General features: G+C 44.5%; 1 protein-coding gene across 1 annotated transcript; it reads left to right on the top strand.

Annotated features, from left to right (window-relative positions):
- mcf2la (mcf.2 cell line derived transforming sequence-like a) lies at nucleotides 1–26,236 on the top strand. Its single transcript, XM_084574592.1, has 33 exons — nucleotides 1–141; nucleotides 8,340–8,420; nucleotides 9,951–10,065; nucleotides 11,891–11,981; nucleotides 16,163–16,276; nucleotides 16,365–16,481; nucleotides 16,562–16,711; nucleotides 16,838–16,962; nucleotides 17,058–17,172; nucleotides 17,247–17,366; nucleotides 17,446–17,637; nucleotides 17,713–17,904; nucleotides 17,996–18,149; nucleotides 18,246–18,298; nucleotides 18,421–18,500; nucleotides 18,676–18,742; nucleotides 18,844–18,959; nucleotides 19,055–19,124; nucleotides 19,228–19,320; nucleotides 19,434–19,526; nucleotides 19,611–19,736; nucleotides 19,826–20,047; nucleotides 20,123–20,215; nucleotides 20,309–20,387; nucleotides 20,457–20,526; nucleotides 20,631–20,737; nucleotides 20,945–21,037; nucleotides 21,527–21,601; nucleotides 22,231–22,305; nucleotides 23,055–23,164; nucleotides 23,315–23,427; nucleotides 23,533–23,636; nucleotides 23,761–26,236. The coding sequence occupies exons 1-33, from the start codon at nucleotides 69–71 to the stop codon at nucleotides 23,838–23,840; spliced, it is 3,558 nt and encodes a 1,185-aa protein (XP_084430718.1). The 5' UTR covers nucleotides 1–68; the 3' UTR covers nucleotides 23,841–26,236.
- The last annotated feature ends 121 nt before the right edge of the window (nucleotides 26,237–26,357 follow it).

Raw genomic sequence — 26,357 nt, 5'->3', positions numbered from 1 at the left:
TAACAGTGTGTGTGTGTGTGTGTGAGAGTGTGTGTGCATGAGGGGGGCATACGTGTGCCGGCAGAACCATGGCTCTGAACCGAGTGTCTCAACTCTGCCACGATATCACCAGGTTGTGGCTGCAGCTGAAGATGATGACAGGTAGAGTGTCTGTCTGTGTGTCTGTGTGTGTTGGGTGGATGCATTTCTTGTGTTTGCAGAGACTGATAACGTTGTGAGGATTCTGCAGATGTCTTCCTGCTCCTATGTTTACTCAGCGCAGACACAGCATTGTGCAAGTTCGTTACGTGTTTGATCCATGCACTCTTAGCATGGTCTATCATGTGCTGTCCTTGAGGTGGAGCATGTGCTAAGGCAGAACTAAAGTATACTTAGTAGATTTTGTGTGCGCGTAGGAGCTGCAGTGGTTGTTGCTTGAAATTAAAGAACAGTGCAGGACTTGTGTAACTCTTCATATGATCCTGTAAATGAGAAATGGCCAGGATTAAAGACTTTAATAGGAGGGAGACTGAGTCAAAACATCCAGGGTGATTGAAATAAATGTCTACGGACCAGACCCATCCTCTACACGGCTGTTAATAAGGGGTAGTTTCAGGCCACTAGCTTCATGTACAGTGGATATGCTGAGCAAAGTATAACCTAGAGCCTTTCTCCTACATGCCTTTTACTAATGGCTGGCTTCTGCTACAGTATGTTAACACAGTGGTGAGCAGAGAGGGCTTTGACAACTCTGAAATGTCCCTTTAAAAATTTGCATGCCATTGATCAGACTTATCATGAATAATCTTCACAGTTTCGAAAATCTCTTTATAAACAAGAGTCTCCATGACTTACTTGATTGTGTTATCTCCATTGATTTTGTCTCAAAGATGTTTTCCTGCTGAAGGCGTTACTATCCATCAGACGGGTTACATAATCAGATCTAAAGTGGACAGTGCCTTTTGTCCCGAGGTCCTGGCCCTTAGTGTGTGTGTGTTGAAGTGAGGTGTGCGCTAATGCGTCCGCGCTACAGTACGCCGCGGAGCACGCTGACAGCATGTTAATCACATTCGTTCCATTATTTGCAGCGGGTTTCCTCCTGTCAGTTGGGAGCAACGTTGGGACAAAACGCTTTTGAGTGTTTGAATGTCAACATCTCCTCCCCCTTATTTCCAATCTCCGTCGCGAGTTTGTGTTGGTCGGATCGCTTATTCTGCTTTTCTGTTTGCTCTTGTATCAAGCAATAGGAGTGTGTGTGTGAACATTGAGGTGTGTTTTTGTTTTGTGGTTGCTGCGCAGAGAGCGAGCGAGCTTGTTTGCTCTGCGGGCAGATGGACAGAGGTTATCTCATGCGACACACATGCGAGGTATCGGCTTTTCCTTGTGTTGCTTTTTTTTGCCAAGTCAAGATTAGAAGTTGACAAGTCTCGGCCGCGCTCCCTTAAGGCAACCTGGGACATGTTTTCTTTTGTGTGAAAGCCAGTGAGTGAAGAAGGAAGCATTAATCTTAAGCTAATAAATTGTCTGTTTGTATTGGATTTTAGCAGTGACAGTAGTAATGTACTGTATCTACCTATTTATTTAGGCCCATTCACACAGAACACAATATAGAGATTAAATAGGATGAGACTTTAACGATACCTGAGGGGGAGTCGGGTGATGCAACAATTAAAATCCATCTTGGTCGGTTTTGGCTGCAAATCAGCGTTTCACTTTATGAGGTAACACAAGATTTGAAAAAGGAGTTAATGCAGAGGCTCAGACTGGATCCTTCACATCCTGTAATGGAAATCAAAGACATTAAATCCACTATATCAATCTTCTGCCGGGAAAACACCCACATCTTTCAAACACTACGTCCCAAAATTTGGAGTGCTTTGACATTAAAAATGGAAATAATCTGCCTTAAGCACAGTTTAAGTCAAAAAGCAGTAAAGATAGTTTGAAACGTAGCGCGCTGAAAAGCTGCATACCCATCCCTTGGGTGCAACAGATCAAATCTTGCTTTTCAACGCGCCCTAGTACGCTTTGAAAAGGAGGATTACTTTCTGTTGAGGACTGCTGACCTTTTGATCATGACCTACTCACATTTCTGCGCTCGCCAAGATCGCGCTACTGGGAATACCGTCAAAGTCAACTATTAGAATTGAGGCGCTTTTGTCAAGGTTTCATTCGACACCTGTTGTCACATGCATGCACAAGGTTGAGGCGCTGGAGAAATAAGTCCTACTTCCAGTGCATAATGTAATTTGTGTAAAAATAAGTAGTGTCAGCTGAAGGCTTCTTTTAGGGCAAGTCAGAACATAGTTGTGTTGGATTCTTGTCTTAGTGGCTGCCTCTCTCTCCTTCTTTCTTTCTTTGTATGTCATTTCCTTTTTTTCCCTCCCCACTCTGCCCTTCTTAGTTTTCATGCTCTTTGTTCTGTGTAGTGTGTAATGACTGGTAACTATGGCTAGAGGCGACCAAAAAGAGCTTCTGTTATATCAACTGAGCTATTACTGTTTTTTTTTTTCTTTCTCTGTGATGGTTGAGAGAGAGAGCGAGAGGAGGAAGGGAGGAGGACCTGGATTTAAACCCGCAAGATTGGCAGTACAAGCTTTGTAGTTTAGTGAGTTGCACCGCAGATCGCTCCACAGCTCTTTGGGAGTTACTCCATTCAGAAATTCCCGTGAGAGAGCTCAGGTCTGAGAGCGTTTGAGCGCCGCTTAAAGAATTTGACTACAGTCAAATCTTGTGGGTGCAGAAAAGTCACATCGGCAACCAGGTCGCATTAAGGATTGACTCTGGTGCCACATCCTAGCACTGAAATATAGTGAATGCATAGTCTGGTAGTTTTAACAGTGTGTGTGTTTGGCATGTAACCCTTTGAAAACCACAACTCAAGGTCTCAGTATAGAGCTGCACTGGTGCTATGCATAGCTTTGTTGATGCACATCTACTGTAGGCTGGTCCTGTATGTATTTGTACTGTTGCTGGTCCGTTCCCATAATCCCTCGCTCTGCATAGACGAACACCAGCCCATTAAACAACCAATGCATAAAAATAATGTTAATGTTTAAACACGTATTGTACAACTGCAGAAGCCGCTTCTTATTGCTTTATAGCTGACAATAACTGGCTTCTAATTGCACTCATGCAATTTCGAAAACTTGCAACTGCTCCGCACACAGTTTGCTTTGGCTGCCGAATGGGAGCCGAGCCCGAGAAGGCTTGCGCGTCTGTGTGTGTGTGTGTGTTGTGACGGCAGCGCAGACTGTAGACGGAGGGGACAGTAGCGCGTTGTTTTGCTGAGACGATGATGATGATGGCACCATCTATTCAGTGGATCGGGGCTCGCTGCCAGTGACAGAGTCGAGCGTGAAGCCATTGTTTGGCACTTCTAACTGTAAGCTGCAAGGAGGCAGAGGGCATCACCTTCTAAGACATGCAGCACATGTAGGATGAAACTTTGATATTAGTCAGATTCAACTGAGAAAATTATTTGAGATATATGAAATGGTTGCTCCTCTGTTTCTACTATTGCACAACTGATAAAATTTAGTATGAGCAGCATGCAGAGGTTGGGATCATTTCTATTAAATTAAGTGCAAATGAATCTGGTCTCTCCTAAGTGACTCCTCAGTTTCCACACTGATAGCTGCAGCTTTAGCAGACAAAGAGGAACACAGACAGCCCTGAATTCATGTGCACATCAGTAATACTTTAATATTTGTCTATCTGCTGATGTTTCTTGAGCCACACTAATTCAAGCTTAGCGTGTGGGGACTACACACACACATAGACACACACATTCCAGGCCACCGTTGGCCCTCTGACCCAGTTGTTGTTCGGCGCGGTGCACGTGTGCATGCCAGCCTATGTATGCCTGTATGTGTGTGTTTGTGCCCCACAGCAGCGACAGATGGAGCGTCGGTAAACCCCGACTGTAATGCCAGATAATAAAGCCCGGATTCCCTCGCTAGTGGTGCGGACACACAGCTGCACGATGGCCACTTGCTTCTCTGCGTGCAAACGCAGACAGTCGCAACTGGCCGCCGCTCTTCCGGCATTTGATACCCGCGCAGCAACTTTTAACTCTCCAGCACGCCCTCACACACCTCGACCCTCCAACCCAGTGCTGCCTTTAAGTCTGCATTCCAAGTTGGTCCATTTGGTGCATACCAGACCAACATATGACATGCTGACATTTGAGTAATGCCTAGGTGCTGCACGTCTGCTTCAATTCAGTCGTCCTTTAGGTTTTGCATAAGTTAAATTCTCTACATTTATTTTTATGACATGCATGAGACTTTTCCATGTCCTGCACTCTACCACGTTGTGTGTAAATGTTTCTTTATGTGTACATGAGGTCATTTTGTGTGTCGTGCACCTCCGCGTCCAGCTGTGCCACGCTTGTTTTTGTTTGCATGGCCCTCAGACAGGCTCCGATGTGTCCACTTGCGTGCGTGTTTACGTGTGCGCATGTGGGCGAGTGGACATCCGACAGCTCTCCAGCTTCCCGCGGCTTTGAACTTTGACCGGCCACCAGCGCTGGCGAACATTAACAAGCAGGGAACAGCTGGCTGCCGGCTTTGAACCGACATTGTGTGTTTAGCAATGAAAACCTGCAGGAACATGACTTCAGAACAAAGGAGGAGGATGTGCGTGTCTGTGTCTGAGTGTGACGGCGGCAGATTGCATTAACAGCAGCGGTATGCCTTTAGAAGACGTAACTGATGGGTCGCTGAGGACTGATAGAACCGAAGTAGCTTGTGTCACAGATGGAGCTTTTGCAAATAGTATTGTCATAACAGTGGTAGTGGAAATCAAATGCACAAACACAGAGGTAGGGATCAACACCATCAAGCAACCAACACACCTTAATACATAAATGTCAGCTGATAAATTCTTTTACTTCGGGTTCTGCTTTAACAGGAAAGTGGGCAGCAAAACATATTGTGTTAAGAAATATCTTGCACCTGCTGCTTTAAAATCCAGTAATTACAACTTGTCTGATCAAGTGACTGCATGTGATCTAGCATGTGGCAACGGAAACACCCAGTCTTACGAAGAAACGTAGAAAACATGCCCCTTTACAGTATATGCCATCGTGTTAGTTCGCCGGTTATAAAGTGGCATTGCTCCTGACCCCCGCAACACATCCACAGTATCAGCTACCACCAGGCCAACGCATTAAATATGTAGGCATGTGTAAAGAAACCCTGTCCTCCATTTCATCTTACTGAGACGAGAGCACCTCCACTCTCTTCCCTCCTCCTCCTCCTCCTCACTATCTTTTCACCCCTCTAAATCCAGGGCTTATTCCCCTACACACGCACAAACAAGGAATCCACCCGGAGACGCTCAGGAGTGTGAAATGGTCTCGTACTGTATTCAGATCCTGAAATGATGCGTGTAAACTGTCAAAATGTGTCACCGCTACATTAATCATGCCAAGACACGATTGAGAGCAGCTTGAAAGTTCATTTAAACCCAGAGAATCGTGCAGATCTTTATAAAATTTAGAGTTAAACGGTGTGACGTTTAATGTGAAGCTTGTCGGGTTATGTTTTATTTTGCCCTTCAGCTAAGCTCCTGAAAAAAAAAAAAAAAAAAAAAAGGATGAATGAAGTGGGGTGTCAGAGCCTGGGGGAAGGGCGCCAAGAGGCGGGGTGGACATTCCTCCTTGGCCCCCCATAATCACTATTTGTGTTTGACAGCATTGCCCCACTTCCACTGTGTGAGTGTGTGTGTGTGTGTTGTTTGGTGGGTAAAGGGGGTTCACTTGCAGCCTGGCCGCTATAGTTTAATTTCATTCATTCCACTGAGGACAAAGCGGGGAGTTTCGGCAGCAGTGAAAAGCTGCTGACGCCTGAATGTCTGATATATCTGCGCCGTTCACTCCTGTAGCGCACTGAGCAGTGGGATTCAGCTTGATGGAACAGTTTTCCTCTCATTTTTCCTATAATACACTTATATTGCATAAAATACAGTCGTAAAGTGATGGAGTCTCTTATAAAATAGTCTAACTGAATGTAAAGAATATGTGTTTTAAGCATTTTAAATATGTTTTCATGGCTGAGATAACGATCAGTCGCCCTATAATTGGTTACAATGCATTTTCTAAACATCTATCGGGATGTTGTGGAGCCTCAAATCTAATCAAAATATTACAGGAGAAGAAAAACACATCATTCAATGGGAAAAATAAGTCTGAGACAGACTGAGAAACTTGCTGTTTTGCCACCTCCGTGTTTCTGTCTCACCTGGACACTAGTCACCTGATGTTTACCTCACATGCAGAAAGAAAAGAAGGTGTTTACATGAGGCATTTATGTCCTGATTGGGTTATTATTAATAATTAGCAGAATGTAAGAGTCTAAAGTGAATGCAGACTCTTGTTTGTATTCTAGCTGTTTAGTTTGTAATGATCAGGTTATGACTAACCTCCCCCTACACACACACGCGCACATTTATATCCAGGGAGTCAGAGAGCGCCTTCACATGCCTGGATGTGATCCAGAGTCTGGGACTTAACCTGAGCTTAGTGCCTGACACATTGAACTGACAGCTGGCCCACTGAGCCCACACCGTAACCGCAACACATGACGGCACACCTGCTCACGCACAGTCTCCCTCATATAGATCTCACACACACGGTAATGTTGTATCGTATTCGTGTATTTATCCGTCTAGGAAAGAACATTATCACTACTGCGCTGTCCCCGCTGCGAAGACGGATGTCCAGATTTCAAAGCGCCTCCTCTCCTCTCTGTTTTTTTTGGCTGTAGTGGAAGCTAATTACAGCAGAGTTGCTGTTTTTGGTTAAATTACAGGCTGCTTGGCTTTGCTGGAAGCTCTGTGGTCTGTTAGTATAATAAGCAGACCTGTGCACACCCACTGCTAAACCCTTTACTCTTCTTTGTTTCCTCACGTTCTGGGTTTTCCTTCCAGATAATAATAGCCTATATACTCCACCTCAGCCACAATGATTGGTCCACATTTTTCCCTCTCCGTGTGGGTGCTCCTGAGTCACTGTTCTGACATCCTAATAATAATAATCCCAGAAAATGTGGAGCCTTGCCCATGACTTCACACTATGTCTGTGTGGAAATCATTATTGGTCCTGTACAGGATCGGCTACACATATTTCATGTTTTACTTTCTGGGCCAAGTGTTTCTCTGACATCCCGTAAACAGCTGCACATGCTGCTCTGTGCCAAGTGTGGACAGCACATGAGACTTACCGTATGTAGTATTAGTCACCGTCTAGCCAATGGTATGCTGACGCATTGTATATGGCATTACTGGAGATCTAAGCTCTTAATCTGGCGGGTTTCTTCATCATATGGAGCTGCTGCTGAGAACCACAGGGTTCTCAGAGCTGCAGATTATAGATTTGATATCAAATCAGTGAAAGATATATTTATGGTGGAGAATATTATTTGATGATCACGTGGTGTCTGTGGATTTCTTTGGCGTCCTATATGACCAGTACTCTTCACTCACTTAGATGGCCTCCACTCAGTATTAGAAGACACATCAGCTGCCATTAAACATGGACATGTGTACATGTCTTGATGTGGTCCTGTTTTGGGCGGTTGGCTCCTTACTAACATGTGAACAGTTTGTTTGGTTTGCACTTACATGATAATTAAAGCCTCTCGCTGCCAGTCCCACCAAACCTAGCCACACTCCGCTCACACCAGTCAGAGCGCCAGCCTTTGTCTATATGCACACAACATGACATGAAAAATTCCCAGTTTTCCTTCCACGGACGCACACGTGATCGTACACAATTAACAATCCGGTCCCTGTGCTTGGCGTGCACGGGGTCACACATGGCAACCGAATGAGACAGGAAGAGAATGCTTTTTCCTCTATCTTTCTCTCCATGTCTGAGAGGGCTAAATGAGATTACTGTAATCCAGCTTGACCAGAGAGAGGAGGAAATCCAAATGCTGTTTAGTTCATCCCCTGATAGTGTCTCTACCTCGCTTTCACCCCTCGCCTCCCTTTCTCCTTTTTTGATTTTGCTCCTCTTCATTTCTCCCCTGTCCTCACCTCATTTTAGTGCCTGTTGTTTCACTTTGTATTATGTCTAACAATGCAGCAACCGGACTAAAAAAGGTTGCAGAAGCAGCTTTAAAGACCTTAATAGACTAATTACTTCTTCACTGACTTCTTCATTTTTGTCGTCTCATCCAATGAATGCCAGACCACGTAAGGCAGCGAAATAAACTGCACATTTACCGTTCTTTCAGTTCACTTGAGGGTGCTCAGCTCCGATTTCAAAGTGGCCACCTGCCATGCTTTATGATAATGAATGAAAATGATATTGATTGCATTTCCAGTAATTATGCCTCTGTCTTTCTGTCTAGATGACATCCTGCAGGAGGATGGTCCTCTGTGCGCAGCGGAAATTGGCTCTGGACTCCAGAAACAGTTTGCCATCCTTCCAGGTTGGTTTGTTTTCTTTTCTCTCTCAACCGCCACATGCAGTTTTGAAGCTGGCCGCTGCTATTGAGCAGAGCTGCAAGCTCAAATATAACCCCGAGTTCTCTCATGTAACTGTAACCCCTGACTTTGTGATACTTTTTCAAAAGAAAAAAACAAACTAACTGCAAATGCAAACAAAAATCGAACGTGCGTAAAAGTCCCAGCGGTACCCAGAAATTTGAATTGGCTAAATAAATCCAATCATATTATGTGGGGGAGTTTAGGACCCCGGATGATTTGCTTCCAAGTGCATGGATTAGATTAGACAATTGGACAATTGGGTCACTGGTGCAAAAACATAATCAAGTGGAAAACAAAAAAAAAAAAAGGAGGAATTCTTTGAAAGGACAGAGGAAATTGGGGATATCAACACAATTCAACAGAAGACCTTTATCTCAAACGAAATTGAAGCCGAAATTAAATAATGAAATTGTCTGCAAATAAGGACACGGTACACGTAACACAGACTTGTCATGCAGATTCCAGAAAAAGTGGCGTTGCTTTGAAAGACTTATGTAAGTAGGAGTACTTTAGTCATAAAATAAAATACATATTCAGTTTTGATTTGTTCAAAGTCCTGGTGCCATCTTAAACATCTTACCTAGCGTATTTATCTGTACTTTCTCTTCTAGTATTTTTCTCAGATGCAGTTTGTGAACATAAAAATAGACAGAGCGCACAGCCCCAAACCACCACAGCAATCCTCACATGGTACCTGCCCCCCAAAACCCCAGCGACCAGTCTGAAAAGCTCATTTCAAGCCAGAAAAGAGAGAGTTCCCCCTCTCGCTGCTTTTTGGATCCCTCTGTAGGAAAAGTTTGTCAGTTGCTGATGACAAGTTGACCCAGATAGGAGACGCACAGACAATCACGACAAACCACTCGCACAGAAATGCACACAAAGCGTCATGAAACGCACACTTAGGGCCCTGTGCTGGGTTACCATGACGATAATGCCAGCCCGGCGACGGCATGTGAATAATTCAACGGCGCGATGAAGCGCTTTGCAACTTGACCCGCCGGCGGAGGAGACGGCCAAGTCTGTGCGTGTTTGTGAGTTGGGCCCTTTTGATTTTGAACTTTTTGTCCTCACTTGTAAACAACTTGTAAACAATGATATCCTAATGACTTTCCTTTGTCAAAAATTAGATCCAAAATGAATCTGCATGACTTTCCAATTCTGAATATGGGTCAGTATAATTTATGCTGTTTAATGTGCCACATCTGATCAAATAAAGCCACATTTGAACCAGTTTACTTGGCTCCAGGTTGTGATGGGTTTCATAAGTTTGTTCCTAAATGTAGGGCAGAAGTCAGTGCGAGGCGTAAACTTCCTTTCCCGCATCATCTTTCTGAGATAATCCCCGTGAATTTTAAAGAGATTACGATGGCGGTTTAGAGAGTGTTCAGAAGTCTATATATCCCATGCAGCTGTCATCAGCTCAGTAGAAAATCACCGGTGCACAGGTGTAACTCTGACCTCTGTGTCTCCAGGGGGCCGCGGGGCCAACGGCAGTCCGGTCATCGTCTTCCCAGAGTTTCCAGAATTCGGCGAGCTGGAGGACGAGGAGATCCAAAGTGTCCTCAGCTACCTCACTAGTATCCCCAGGTCAGTGTCTCACACTCGTCCCACGCTGCGTCGTCTGCAGTGTGTTGTTTGGTTTGACAGCACAATGTGAAGGTAAATAGCTCTGAGGTGTAATACCAGGTTCAGCCAACAGATGTCAGCACAACACCAAAGGCCTGGCTAGAGGAGAGAGCCACAAAAAAGAAAGGGATTTTAGAGAGAATGAAGGATTACATTTTATTGAAATAATGACAATATGAATAAGAAAATGAGTTAAAGAGGAAATGGGATAAGATTATACTTAAGTGATCCTATTCCTAGTATTTTTCATAATAAAATGCTGCAAAAACCTTACCCTTAATAAGGGTTTTAGATATGACCTACACCTCTTTTCAGCTTCCTATTCTTATGCCTACTCTATCTCCTCCTTTATTTTCTGCCCCTCCTCCCTCTCCTCTCCCCTCCCTTTCTTTCACCTTTCCTTAACCGCTGAGCGCTGCACTCCCATCACACACAAGCACAATTAAAGGGAGGAGAAAGGATGGAGATGTATGCATCTGTATGTCTATACATGTGTCATGGCGGCGTTTTTTCCTCCTCTTTTTTTTTCTCTCTTTTTTGCTTCTCATCACCTTTTCATATTACACCCACCCTCCCTCTGTGAAGCCCCCTTCCTTTCTCCCCACCAGCTATTTGCACCAAGCTGCCAATCAGCTGCGCTCTGAGCTCCGGTTGGCTGTGGGCGAGTCAGCGAGCCGAGGAGCTCGGTTTTAATTGGCCGAGGGTGGGGAGCTGGTGGTGGAGGAGCGCGGAGAGAAGGAGAAGGAGGAGGGAGATGCTCTGTAAGGATGTGAGCGGTCACCTCTCTCCATCTGCGATCTGCAAACATTGTGGATGCAGGGACTGAACACTGACATCAGCTGAATGAGGATTACTTTTGCATCCTAACAACGGGATACTGAGGATTGTTTTGTCGTGTCTTGTTTTTTTGCGAGATTTTTTTTTAAATTCATTCGTGTGGGTTGAATGGTTTTTCCAATAGAGATGGATTGAGGATTTGCTGTTGCAGCATTTACCGGGTAGCGTCTTAATTTCCTTTACAATCCCTGTGTGTGTGTATATGTGTGATGATGAAAATTGGCCACTAATGACGCCCATATGGACCGAGTCGGCGCTATTTGTATGTTGTCCTCACACTCTGTATGTGTGCTTTAATATTCATCCGTGTGTTTAAGTGTTGGGATACATGTCAGTTTGTCCAGCAGGACCTTAGCTGAAAATGCTGCATTCACACACACACACACACACACACACACACATTGACACACATTAGCTTAATGAGGCTGCTACATATGGCACTGCCTGTGGAATGAATGGCAAGATTTTCACATGCACACACGCGCACACACACATAATAATGCAGAGCCAGGGTTGCCATGGTAATCACAAGGGTCTCTCATAATCATGGTTGATGACAAACGATGACTGCATGCACACAGGCTGGTAGCTGGTAGCAAGGTTTTAGCCTCTCCTGGCATTGCATTCGGGCCTGCACTTTCCAGATTTGTTATATATATATGCCATCATCCATGAGCCAACTGATGCCAGTTAATGGAAACTACGGTGTGAATTAAAAGCTAATTAATGTGTTACTCAATCCTAATCAATAAGGGCCCCTGTAGGATGTTAGATCCACTGCCAGGCAAGGCAAACAGGTCAACGTCCCACACATAGTAGTTCAGCCTCTTGTCTGGACCTGAACACTTTCTAAACCTAGATTTAAACCCACCCTCTTCTCCTCTCATACACACAGACAGACAGACAAGAGGTTTCCGTGGTGATAACCCTGTGCTCTCCTCTCCTGCAGTGTTGCAGCATCAGGATTGGGCTTCATCCTGGTCATCGACAGACGGCAGGACCGATGGGCCGCCGTCAGGGCCACCCTGCTCCGCATCGCAGTAAGACCCTGTGTGTTTTTGTGTGTCCACTCGAGAGCGGATGGATTTCGTCGGGCCCTTCTTTTCTTGCACTCACCATTTGCTGATGAAGACTACAAATGGCTGTTTTGGGGCATATACACTACTCTGCATGTGTTAATGATTGTTTTAACACGGATCTGTTGGCGTAGCTGCTGGTGTCAGCCGTCTGTGTGTGTAATTTTGGTTTGTCCCCACTTAGGATAATTGATGTTTCGTTTTTTTGAGGTTGCACATACCTCATGTGGAGGTTTTGCTTCACTTACTCTTTCTTCATTAAATCAGCGTATGGAAATGTACAGGGAAATTAGTCAAAGCTCTTTTTCTGCTGCATGTCGAAATGAGACAGTTAAAAATAACTTATTATGTTGGAGTGGGTGGTCTCCCAACATGTGTGTGTGTATAGGCTCCAGTTGGAAAGTCTACATAGTGTTTTTTCTCATTCTGTAATTGTTTCTAACCATCAGTCTCGCATCTGTGCTCCATTAGCCTAGTAGCCTACTTCTTGGACAGTATAAAACTCACTCCTGTCTAAGATGAGGAACTGAAGAGCAAGAATTAGGAAGAAGGGCTCGAAAGACATGATTTAAATGAGAGCTTTTCTTTGCCATGCAGGATACAATAGTGAATGCAAACGTTTTAAAATGATTATGGGGATTTTCTATTATTTTATGCATTGGATTTTTGGCCTCTCTTCTAAATTCCTTGATTTCTGAATCGTCCTCTGCATATTCCAACCATGAATCTCATTAACCAGCTCGGCCAACGTGGGGCTGAAGCGTCGCCACACCCCAAACATCTGTTGTCAGGATGCTCGTCCTGTGTTTCACCGTTAAACGGGGCCGCTGTATGCTAATATATGCTAATATATGCTAATTGGACAATGATTATCATCTGGCTTAATGGTTCTTCCACGCCATTTCTGAGAAACTATCCCCACTGTGCCAGTAAGTCATAATGAGGCATTAGTAACTGAAGTCCACAAAGGCTCTTTAACCTGTACACAGAAAACATCTGCACGCACCCAGTAGTAATTCTATTATTCCAGTTCATTGGCCCTGTCCATGTCTCCTAAAGGGACATTGATGGACTGTGGGTTTTTACTAATAATGTGAGCAAAAGCAAAGGAAAGTATAATCAATATATGGTGAGCATCAATTGTTTTCCTTAATACTGGGTCGGGATGCGTTGCAAGTCGAAGTTGAAGCAGGTCAAGGTCCTGAACTAACCCACAAAAAGTACAAGATATCACACAGAACATGGCTGACATCAGCGTTATTCACCCAAAACAGGGAGTGATCCAACTCCAACTGCTTTGCTGGTTTGAGTCTTCACTCTTCTTGAACTTTTTGTCCCCCCAAATACATAGGAGCTGAGGGTTAACTCCCATCAGTGTAGAAATGTGACGAATGTTGATCTGGAGTCACGTGAATTCTGATGTGACGGTTCACACTGAGGTTACTTCCAACTTTGATCATACGTGCAAGTGTCCAAATCAGAACTTAAAGTTTTAGCATGAGCAATACAAATCAGATTTGGTGTTGTATCACCTCCTGTGTGACCAGAGCGATTTGTGCTTTGTCTTTGCTCTCTAATAAGATACAGCTAATAAGGACAAAGACTGTCTGTGTGTTTGCAGCATGTTTTCAGACTGTAGCCTGATGATTTAGAACAGTAGTAGTGATTGTCAGCGTGGTAGCAGGAGCTTCTCTGCATGATCTCTTCCCCCCCTTCAGCTCTACCGCTCATTACCTTTCTCTTTCCTCTGCTTCCATCCGTCACCTCGCACCTCTGCTCCGACTCTCTGTCTGACCCCTGGAGCCGATCTGAAAAGGAACAGTTGAACAAGGGGGATGCTGCAATGAGTGTTTTTACTTCCAGCTTTGTGTGAAACGTTGGAAAAATCTGTAATGCTTTTGTGTAGGGAGGGTGTGAACTGCGTTCACAATGAGAGGAGGCGGCATTATAACTTAACCTGGAGGCATGAAGAGCAGGTGGCGAGAGGAGTGTCTCACATGCTCTCCTCCTCACTTGGGTGGGTGTCCTCTCTGGACACGCCTGCTCTGTCCACCAGCCAATGACGCCTTGTTTTACTGGAGAATCAAGATCGTTTGTCTTCCCACGGGACGCGCTGTTCGTCAAGGCCAGTCAAGGTCGCTGGCTGTTGTTTGCTGCTGGATAAAAAAAATAAAAAATAGAGGAGTGGGCAGCGTTGTCATGTAAAGCCAGAGATTAGTGTAAAACACGTGCACAGATGCTCTCACGCTGCTATGTTGGTTGTCTCGGTATCCACAGATGGCGATGACCAGTACTTGTCTGTCTCGCATAGTGTTGTAGCTTCAGTGCATAAATCATACATCCCCATGAGTTTTTGTAGCTCCTAACACTTAAATCTTTTGCTTGCTTGTCATTTTATTCCCTATCTCACATATTTCTTTGAAGTTCCACCATCTAAATACCCGAATTTCGTTAATTACAAGCTTGAATCCACATGCAAAAACCCGTCAAATGATGATGGGACACTCTGTTGCAGCCCATCTTCGTGATTAAGTGTAATAAACATACAGTCATTCAAGCATACAAGAGCGTTGCTGCAGGGCGAAGCTGCAGACGTCTCTGTTAGGCCGCCGCTGCAAACAAGAGCGGTTTGTTGTAGTTTTGAACATCAGCTTGAAAAACAGAAAATCGGGGCGTTTTGACGTCCAAAATCAAAGGCGGAGGGGGTCTGAGCTTGCGGGGGGAGGTGGTTTATTATGGTGGCTATACAGCTCCCAAGAGAACCATGTGGATGTCATTAGAGGACATGAGTGGAGTGGGTTTTTCCCCTTGCACCCGTCCTTCCTCCCTGAAAGAATATAAATCACACTGCTCAACAGAAAATGATATTCTAATCCTTATCATTTATTAATGTGTGCTTTTTATCTGGGAGAAGTGTGTACACGTGTGTGTGCGTGCATCACTTTAATGTGTAATCCAGGGATGTTCATCTGTCAAGGGGATGCACCGAGCAGCCACGTGTATTGTCATGTTAATGCATGGCTACAAATTAAACCGAGACCTCTCAGGGTTTATTGAATTTAATGACTTCCAATTAACAGATGTATTGCTTCCTTGCTTCAGATGGTAAAATATTTACATTTCCAGCTCGTGTGCATCATGCAAGTGTGCTATAGGCTAGGGCGTAGTGTCATTTATTAGCATACAGTGTCGGCTCAAGCCGGCCTTGGAAGGAAACCAGAACGAGCGGTGAGTTTTTTCCAACCTGGCTGTCGTTCATGAACATCACAGCGGGCGGCAAGTGTGTGTGTGTGTGTGCCAAAAATAAATGACTGGAAGAGTCATCACTCTCTTTTAAATATCGTCATCCACTCTCTCGCTGTCTCTCTACGTGCATTTTCAAGAAAAGCGGTTCCCGTGGCAACGTGCGCAGGCATTTCATGACTGTGATGTATGCGTGTACGCGCCTGGTCACCCTCTGCTTGACTGCAGGCCTCCTTGTAGTCTCATTTAAAGCCATGTGCACTATTTGTTTTATAGATTATTTATTTATTGTCGGCCTCACAGTTTTTATTTTTTATTTTTTATCAGTGTTCTCACATTCTTTTTGAAATTATTTATCGTAACACTGAAATGTCATGGGCTCGCCTCTGGCCTGTGAGCGTGTCTGTGCTCGTGTCAGGCTTCATTGATTTACGATGCCTAACAGGGTAGAGCGATTCACTCGGGGACTTGGAAGGAGCCATAACCAATATAGCCTTTCAGCTGAGTGGCCTCCTGGGCTGTTGTTCTCTGTGTAAAGGCAATTCTACGTTATTAACCCATCGCTGTTTAGGTGGAGAGACTAAAACTGTGGTTACGACTGAAGTCACAGGACCAGTAAGATTATATATAGGTGGGAACAAGGGAACTACATAGGAGATTTATTAGATATTAAATCCTAGATAAACCTCTTCATGTTTGTTCAGGATTGCACTTGTGGGGACGGTGGTTATAGATGTGTATTTTTTTATGAGAAAACACATGCACTTCTAGAATTCAGGTTATTTTACAACATGTTTAAAGAAAATATGTGTTTTTTTGAAATTTCTTTGGAATGTAAATGGATGGAAGTAAATGGTAAAGTGAATGGTGCACTAAATTTAAATTAAATCTTTCTCTTTCAGGGTTCATTTCCAGGGAACTTAAACTTGGTTCTGGTGCTGCGTCCCAATACTTTGTTCCAGCGGACTCTGTCGGACTTCCTGTTCAGGTTCAACAAGGATGAGTTCAAAATGAAGGTACGACGTGTCTGTTGCATGTATTTGCATTAATTAAATTCCATAAAAGTATTTTATGCAATCAGCTGATTGTGTGTGTAACTATCAGGTGGTGATGCTGAGTTCAGTGACTGAGCTCCATGCGTACATAGACCCAGGACAACTTACCACGGAGTTGGGAGGTACACAGGAGTACTGCCATGACAGCTGGATCTCACACCGCACTGTATGTACACAAGCAAAAAAAATATAAAAATTATTCACATTTTCTGCACCACTTTTTATTGACGTGCATGTCCTCTGCAGGCCATTGAGGCTTTTGCCCTCATGGTGAAGACCACGGCTCAGACCCTGCAGGCGTTCGGCACTGAGCTCGCAGAGACGGAATTACCCAACGATGCCGAGGCCACCACCAACCTGCTGCACACGCACTCTCTGAAGAAGGATAAAATGAAGGTCAGAGATATTCTCGTTCTCTCTGTCATAGATATCTGAAATCATTTTTTTTTTTTCGTGGCAGGTTTCAAAGCTTGAGAAATCAAAGCCAGCCACACGTCTTTGTTTTCTGTGTTCTGTTTCCAGGAGGATCTGCAGGTCGCTCTGTCTCAAGGAGGACGCCTGTTGGACTGCATCAACGAGCCTCTAAAGACAGACCCGGAATACAACATGATGCATGATGAAATGGAAAACTTAGCGACTGTGCAGAGGTAGGGGAAGGGATTGATGGATATATCAATAGACAATGAAGTCGTCCCCTGAACAAAATGAATAAATCTCCTCTCTTTTCCCCCCGTCCCCTCAGGCTGCTGGGTCAGCTGGATGAAACAGAGACAGCGTTTGATGATTTCTGGGAGCGTCACCGCACCAAGCTGGAGCAGTGTCTGCAGCTCCGCCATTTTGAACTGCACTTCCGTGAAGTGAGTCCAGTCCTGGAAAATGGCTTGAATCTAAAAACGAAAAACAGATTAGTGACAGTTTGTGCGTTCCTCAGGTGCGAGCCCAGCTTGATGTCACATCAGAGCGGTTGTCGGGCTTCTCAGAGGTCAGCGTAAGCCCTGCCCATGCCGAGCACGTCCTCAAAGAACTCACCGGCCATGAGGAGAAGGCCTGTGTAAGAAATAAACACAAACGCCCACATCCCAGTTTTCTGTTTACCTTAGATTAACACTATCTTCGCTGTGTTCTGATAGGATTTGCTAGACCTTGCCTTGTCCTTGGCCAGTGAAGGCGACATGCTGATAGAAAACTCCCACTATGCCGAGGACTCCATCAGGCCAAAGTGCAGCGAGCTGAGAGGAGCGTGCGAGGAGATCAGCTCAATTCTGAGGAGCAAGAAGAGCCTCCTACTCCATGCTTTGGAGCTCCACCACTCTCTGGAGCAGGTAGAGTTTGGTTGCGTTTGTGTCAAAGAGCGCCCACGGCATCCTCAGAAGCATTTCTAAATACTTTCTCCACAGGCATCGCGGTGGTGTGAGGACGGCATCTTCCTGCTGGCTAGCCAGCCAGTGGACCGCTGTCAGTCTCAGGATGGGGCCGAAGCAGCTCTGCAAGAACTGGAGCGATACCTGGATACAGCACCACTGCACACGCTTACTGACCGCAGCGCCATCTGCTGCCAGTACGAGGCGGTGCTTAACACTCAACTCAGGGTCAGCAAGAAGTGGATTTAACAGTTCAAATAAGTATTCATTAGTTTACATCCATGGCTGTATTAGATCTTTGCTCTCCATCCTCCATCAGGACCAGATAGAGAGAGTTTTCCAGAAGCAAGGCTCTGTCCAGGAGATGTTTGAGAAGAGACGCGTCAGCCTGAAGAAACTCGCCGCTAAACAGACTAGACCAGTCCAGCCAGTAGCACCAAGACCTGAAGTCAAGTCTCCACAGTCCTCTCCCAGTAAGTCTGGATGGATGTGATTTAAAGGAAGAAAAGAACGGTGCATGGAAGATAACGGTACATTAAGAGTGCTAAAATCCTTTTCTTTCTTTCCAGTGCAAGAGAGAAAAGAGAGGAGATACTCGGCAGATAATGTTATCTGCAAAAAGGTATGCACCACCTTTGGCTACTAATACACTCTTAAAATTTGAGAATATTTCACATGTGTTATCAAAGCTAAGTGTTAGGGCTGCAAATTGTAAATGCGTGGGCGTGCTGCGTATGTTTCTAGACGGAGTCTCCAATACCCAACGGCGGCACACGACACGCTTCTCTTTCGGAAGAAGAAGAAAACCTGGCTGTACTTCGGCGGTAAGAGGTCAAAGATCATCACCGAAGCCAGAGACGGCGTTAGATTTTTGTTGTCTGGGTTCCTTCTCTAATGAGCTGCCGTCCAGACACTTCAGTAATAGCGTCTCAGTGACGGCTTCAGGTTACAGTATAATAGTGATTCTTATTAACTGAGTTTTGTTTGTGTGCATCCCAGTCATGTAATGAATGAGCTGCTGGAGACTGAGAGAGCATATGTGGAGGAGCTGCTGTGTGTGCTGGAGGTGAGTGTTTCGTTACAGTCTGCTCTCGTCTGGCTGATAAGTAACATCTCAGAGTGAATGGAGGGAAAAGAAGATTACATGTTTTATTAATTGCGCTGCAGGGCTATGCAGCAGAGATGGACAACCCCGCCATGGCTCATCTCATCCCCAACACATTGCTCAGCAAGAAGGACATCCTGTTTGGCAACATGCCTGAAATCTACCAGTTTCATAAGAGGTGCACTTCTTAAATTAAAATATGTGTGTGTTTTTTTCAGTGCTGATTTCCAGACTTTCTTTTATAACCTGAACATCTGTATTGTTTGCGTGCAGGACGTTTCTAAAGGAACTGGAAGCGTACACTGACTGCCCAGAACTAGTGGGCCGCTGCTTTTTAGAACGGGTAAGCACTTGTGACTTTTTTTTTTTTTGACAGCCTTGCATAAAAATAACTGAACTGGGGTCACTGTTCTGTTTCCATGAACAACTGACTCATTTCTCTGTAGATGAAGGACCTGCAGATCTACGAGGCCTACTGCCAGAATAAACCTCGCTCGGAGAGCTTGTGGAGACAGTGCTCCGACTGTGCCTTCTTCCAGGTTGGCCTCACAGCTCAAGACAAGAAAAAATAAAAATAAAAAAAAAATATATATATATATATATATATATATATATATTTATATACATTAACTGGTTTATGTCTCTGAACCAGGAGTGCCAGAAGAAGCTGGAACACAAACTTGGTTTGGACTCCTACCTCCTTAAACCTGTCCAGAGAATCACCAAGTACCAGCTACTGCTTAAGGTAGAAATCATTTATGTTCTGTATATACATCTGTTATCTGAGACAAAGGAAGACTCACTGTGTTCTCCACTTTAATGCTTGCAGGAGATGTTGAAGTACAGTAAAGGCTGCGATGGCTGTGGCGACCTCCAGGAAGCTCTCACCTCTATCCTGGGAATCCTGAAAGCTGTCAATGACTCCATGCACCTCATTGCCATTACAGGATACGAGGTCAGAGAAATGTTATTCTCTTTGCTCAATTATCTGAGATCTTCTGCAATCCAGATTATAATTTTACATCTGTCGTTTCCTGCTCTTAGGGTAACCTGTCGGAGCTGGGTCGCCTGCTGATGCAGGGCTCCTTCAGCGTGTGGACGGAGCATAAGAAAGGCCACGCCAAAGTCAAGGACCTAGCCAGGTTTAAGCCCATGCAGAGGCACCTGTTCCTCCACGAGAAGGCCCTGCTCTTCTGCAAGAGGAGAGAGGAGAACGGGGAGGGCTACGAGAAGGCTCCGTCTTACAGCTTCAAACACTCCCTCAGTGTAAGCTCACGTTCAAGTAAAGCGAGTTAAAGAATGTGCAGCAAAGATGATACAGATTTTTCTTTCTTCTTCCAGATGAGTGCGGTGGGTATTACGGAGAACGCAAAAGGCGACAACAAGAAGTTTGAGATTTGGTGCAACTCCAGAGAAGAGGTCTTTATAGTCCAGGTGAGATCACTCAGCCTCGTTGCTTCTATAAACCATACGTATAGCAGAGGAATAAACAGGAATTTTAAAACTGTCTTCATTTGTTTTATCCAGGCTCCAACGCCAGAGATTAAAACAACATGGGTGAACGAGATTCGCAAAGTTCTCACCCAGCAGCTCAAAGCCTGCAGAGGTATTGTGAACTCGCTCGCCTTCTCCGTCTTCCCCACCTGTCCTCTCTCTAAACTGTTTTACGTTTCAGATGCCAGCCAGCAGAAGAGCTCGGACTCTGTTTCGCCGAGCCCCGCCAGCAACACCTCCATCTCCCTCAGGTGAGGGCCGTACATTTCACGGAGGGGGTTATTCACATAAAGACATGGTCAAGAGGAGCATACTCATGCCTCCATTTATGTTCTCGTCTTAATGTCTTTTGCAGCCCCTTCCGTAGCAGTGCTCAGAAGAACCAGAAGAAGCAGGAGGAGAAGAAAGCGGAGCCCAGCCCGACCTCGGACGCCACCTCCTCTTCCTCAACGAAACATAAAGGTAGATTAATGGAGCATGCTTAAAGACAGGCATTCGTTGTAATAGTGTTCCTCTCGAGCCTCCTGAAAGCTGCGAAGTTAAGGTTTCCCTAATCTGGACTCCTCTTTTTTTATCACTTTCATCTCCACGGTTCCTCCAATTCCTCTTCCCTACTCTTTATTTCCTTTCCTCCTTCCCCCGCCTCTCATTTCAAAACATTGCTTCCAGATGAGCCGGTGACCAGTCCGACCACCGACAGGTCCTCGGTGGCTAAAAAGCGTTTTACTTTGCAGGGCTTCAGCAATCTCAAGAGTCCGAAAGGTAACATTAGGAGAGAGTTTGCAGAACAGGCTCCACTTTTAGCTCTGTTAAACTACATTTAACCCTGTGAGTAATTGTATAAGTGGCTGAGGGAATACATATGATCCTAGTTTTTATGCTGGAGACAGTCTGCCTCCTGGTGGTCAAAATGCAAAGTGCAACCACTACTGTTTGGCCACTACTATACTCGATGCACCACGTTTTTTAATAGCAAGTGAAAATATTACTGTAACTTAATTAACGTTTCATTTTTTAACATTATTTAAAATGGAACAACTGCAGTTAAATTAGCCTATTTTCAAGATACAGGGAATCTGATGATCAACATTTTCCGCCCGTTGATGATCAAAGGTCAGAGTTAGTCATGTGCAAACCTTGAGCTGGTTTTAAATGACCGTGTTAAACTCTTGCACCTCTGCGCTTGTTTTTCCTCCCTCACTCTTCTTCTTCTCCACCTTTTTTTCCTCCCCTCCTTGCCTGTGCGGCCAGGCTCAGCTCTGAGCCCTGAGCACAGCTCCAAACGCCACTTGGTCAAGAGTGACCCCACGCCGTTTGGGTTCAAAGGTATACTGCCGTCTCATTATACGGGCCGTCCGTCGTTCATTGTTCCCATCCCTCATCGACACAGTGTTTCAGTCCTGTACTGTATGTCGTAGAGTTCTCCTCGTATAGAAGGATGATACGGGAAGACTAAAGTTGATAGAAGCCAGTCATAATATATTTATCATGTTTAATGTGTAGAAGGAGTAATGTGCAACCATATTGACTATCTGCATGTCCTGGAAGGCTTTAAATCAATGATAGAAATTGCCGTAATGTTTATTTGGACAATTTAAAGTAATAAAATCTCCAAAGCTAAGGTTTTTGGCTTTCCAAAGAATGCAGATGTTCTGTGAAATATATTTCATTATGTGTGCACCGCATTATTTTAACCTTCATCCACAGATCATTGTCATCGTCATGTGTGAAGTTGTGGAGATGCTCCGTCCATTCATATTTTAAACTACTTAGCAAATGTTTGTACGTATGATTGAGGTACTAACTTTCCGACCAGTGATTTACTAACACTTTCTCCCTATCCGAGTGCATTTGTGACCACAGGGCTTTAAAGTGCACATTTTTCTCAAACATGTGTGTCACATGTTGACAGACCAGCTGTCTCACTGACGTGCTGGCCGTTTCTCCTCATCCAGAGCCGGCGCCCCACGTCACTCTGAGCAGAGTCAAATGGATGAGTACCTCTAGTCTGTTACAGAGCAAGCGGAGAGGTACTTAGCTGCTCTGAGGATCAGCCACAGTGGGTGTTTGCTGTGTTTGTGGTGGTCATGATTGATTTTAACCAGAGGTAAAGTGCGGCAAAACATATACCTTATATGTCATTTAGCTTCATATTGCACCTGACTGAATTTATCTCACTTTGGCTATTATCTAAAAGGCAATTCTGCTGTTGGTTCATGAGATTTTCAGTCGGTTCAAGACTAAATGACTGTCAAGATTCTACCTCAAATCAATCATGCTTTCTGCTTTCACTACTGGGTGTCTTGGGGTTTTGTGTGGCGTGAATATTCTGACCATAAGCAAAGCTCCCCTTCAACCATTCAGCCCAATCCGAAATAGCAGCCTTATAATGAAGCCAGGTGATTCGCATCTCTGATCAGAAATCATTGATTTATCCTTCAAATTATTCATTTTTTTGTGCTTTTCTGGGTTCTATCTATCGCCATTGATCTTCTCCAGGATTTTGAATGAGTTTGGATTGATCTTTGTGCCTTTCAGTGTGTGTAAATTCATGGATTCATGAACTGTAAAAAAAAAGGATGTAGGATGGGTCCTTTAACGTTCACTGTAAGCATCAAGTCTCACTGAATTACAGAGCCAGGAAACACTTTGCTGTCACAAGGAGTCTTGAATGTGTGTGATAAAGATTCACTCGACTCCTTTGGCTTTTCTCTGATGTGTTACCCTTCCCGTCTCTAATTCTTCTTTATGTTTCTTTACCTCTTTCACCACCACTCAGGCTGGAACAAGGCATCTCTCTCAGTGGACGCCTCTGACGAACCGGACGGGTATTCCAGCGGTGAGGACCCCATAAACTCGGACCCTGAGGATGAAGTAGGAAAGAAGCTGGTGAGCTGTTTCCCTTCATTTTTTTAGTTAGAGCATTGCAGTCTGGCTACAAACAATGACGCCAGCATGTTGGAAACCACTGGGGAAACTGAAAAAATGTATGGGACTCCTTATACCTGCCACTGATTTTGGTGACCTTTGACCCTCCAGGCTCCAGGAAAGTACACTGTGGTAGCAGACTGCGAGAAGGCGGGACCTCAAGAGCTGTCTGTCAAGAGCGGAGACATGGTTCAGCTTATCAGAGAAGGAGAGGAGGGACAGTGGTACAAATCTTCCTACTTTGTGGCCATCATTTTTATTCGTCCTCGTATTAATTTAATTGCTGCTATGTTTTTGGGTAAACTCAGAGTCTGCTTAATGCTTTGCAGGTTTGTGAAGAACCTTCGCAGCAGTAAAGAGGGCTGGGTGGCAGCTGCAAACCTCCTCAGCCTCATCTCAGAGTCCAAGTCATCACAATCACTCAGCAGCTCAGGTCAGTTACATCAACCATGTCATTGTCGTTTTTAATAAATATATATATATAATGAGTTCCCTATTGTCATCTTTCTGTGTGACAAAAATAAAGCAAGTATTGTTGTTGCGTGTTTGTCCTGCAGATGGCAGCGTCTCTGGGAACCTCAGCACTTCTTCCAGCTGCAGCGAGACCTACACCAGCTTCTCTGACATCAAACCCTGAGTCCAGACTCTATCCTACCACATAAAAAAAAAAAAAAAACATTTTCAGGTGGATTCGCAAAAAGCTTGAGCGGACCGGAGGACGGAATCAGTTTTCTTCACGCGGCCAACCTCCTCACAGTTTGTCGCGTCCAACCAAAAACAATCTCTCTGCGTATCTGCGAATGTGACAAGTGTTTTGGCTGAGTGCGATCTGACGCCCACCTTTTCTGAGTATTCACAGTCATCCGTCAGTCTCATAACAAAAGATGAATATATTAATTCCACTTAAAAGCATTATACTTTCATTTGAATCTTCAAAAAATATCAGCATGTTGGTAGAGTTTTGTTTTTTCCAGTTCATTCCTATTCAGGGATCAATTCTCAACTATGTTAAAATCAAATGATCTATCACTTCCTGTCAGGCCTTCTTTAAAAATCCAAACTTACTGATTATGTAGCATTAAAGAGGACATTTTAAAGACTATCTGCACTGAATACTGTAGGAGCCGTCATCAGCGGACAAAACTGCTGGCAGCCGAACCCCTTTGTGTCGACAGCTTTGCAGCTTAGCTACAGATTCTTGTGTGGGACGTCCAGAGACACTATCAGACAGGTATTTCACATGATACGTCGGCTTTAGTGTCAGGCATTGATCGCACACTGTGAAAACTAGCGGGTGGCTGCAATGAGAAATACGCTCTCAGCGCTGGGCAGGTCGAATGTTTTGTACGCGGGACACAAATAGGGCGGAGGGGGTTAAATCCTTGTGGTGTCAAAGGGCAGCGGCTCACGGGCTTCCCTTAAACCTAGTTTTAACTTAAAACAGCGTCACAAGGTGAATGTCACCAACAGCACTACCTGGTGGTCTTGCACTTCTCCAGCTACATGTAAATCACTCACACAGAGAGCGGCAGCTTCGACAACTTTTGCACCTCCTTTTTTCTAGAGGGATTGTATAACTCTGAACTGCTCTGGATTTACCTCTCAGGAAGAAGATGTGTGGGCAGGCAGGTATGTAGTCACACCTGCCTGCGCCGCATAGTGTCTCTGTCTATGTGTGTGTGCATTTTTGCCCGTGTGTGTGCTGCGGAACAAATTCTCAAAGCCCCAGAAAGCCTCATTTTATTTTAAATGACGAAACTGCTTTCAGTACTAGCGGCGGTGACGGCGGTGAGACAGTAGCAATAACTATAAATTCACCTTCCTGAGGTTTTTTCTTGGCCTCCAAAAGTTCCAATATAAGAACCTCCTGCTGAAACAGCTGTAGTCTACATGTTTTTGTGCTGCTGTGCTCACCTATCTTTGGTGTGCACAGCTGCAACAAAAGCATGCTTTGTCCTCTCCCTTTGCTCCCAGCCCCATTCAAGCATGTGACAGTAACCACTTCTCCACAAGTTGGGCTAACCAAGGCCCAGACCTGCTCAACGTGTTTGCACCTCCAGCTTGAGTGAAAAATCTGTTTACTTGACAACACAATGTAGCCGTCACAGTTTAAAAGTCTGACTTTTGGCGTGAATTACACAAGCAGAGATGGTAATCTAACCCCTGGTTGGTCTGGACTGATAACCAGCTCTTCCTTACACACAAGGAAACTGTGCTCCTCTGAACACTGAATGACACCTTGCCATGTTTCTACGTAAACATGTCTTTTATAAATAACCTGAGGTTTCTACTGTATCCACAAGCCGCATTGTAAAACAATCTCTTCCTTTTTCCATCTATACTGTTGAATGTGTGAACCTGTCATTGAACAGAAAAGTGCAGCGCACTGTTGCACTAAAACCAGCCCCACCTGTTTATTACTTAGGCTGGACTGTATTTGTCCGCTGGCTCGACAAAGCCACGATCAACACCACTGGTTTGTTACCGTTCGGTGTCAAACTGTGAGCTAAACCAGACAGTGGCTGGCGTCATGTGCTGATCCGTGTACAGATGTGCCCTCTATACCTCACGCTGTTTTCCTCAAGAGCATGTATATCGTGGAGAGGATTTGTGGGTCTCTTTGTCTTTGTGTGTGTCTTCACTCTTTGTGGCATGTTCTTCATGGCCCCAATTTTAAAACCTTCTCGACAAAATATTTTTTACCAGGCACTGTTGTATATTGTGAGAGTTTATTTTCTGCCCTCTTAATAAAGCTGACACGGGCACTAAACTTGTCAGTGTTTGATCACGGTCACACAATAAAGCTTTGTACTTTTGACTCTGAGGCCGGAGAGAGAGATGAGAAAGGGTTATATTTTTTAGTTTCTGTTTATGCAGCACATTGCGGCGTCTTTATTTTCCTATTGTATATCTACCGAGTATGGTGTTGATATAAGAATATTATAATGAGACATATCGGTGTATATTTGTAAATATGTAATTCTGACTTGTATGTAAAATGAAAAGCAGCTTTAATAAAGTCTGAGACGGTTTCCTCTATGAGACATTGCCTTATTTTGTGGGAATTAAAGCTATATTATTTATAACAAATTTCTACAGTTTTTACTAATTTAATTATTTGCATTTGACATAAAAACAAACGGTAAAAAGACAA

This window comes from Chelon labrosus (assembly GCF_963514085.1).
Source record: "Chelon labrosus genome assembly, chromosome: 24".
Classification (NCBI taxonomy): Eukaryota; Metazoa; Chordata; class Actinopteri; order Mugiliformes; family Mugilidae; genus Chelon; species Chelon labrosus.
This window is presented reverse-complemented; position numbering and strand designations above follow the sequence as displayed.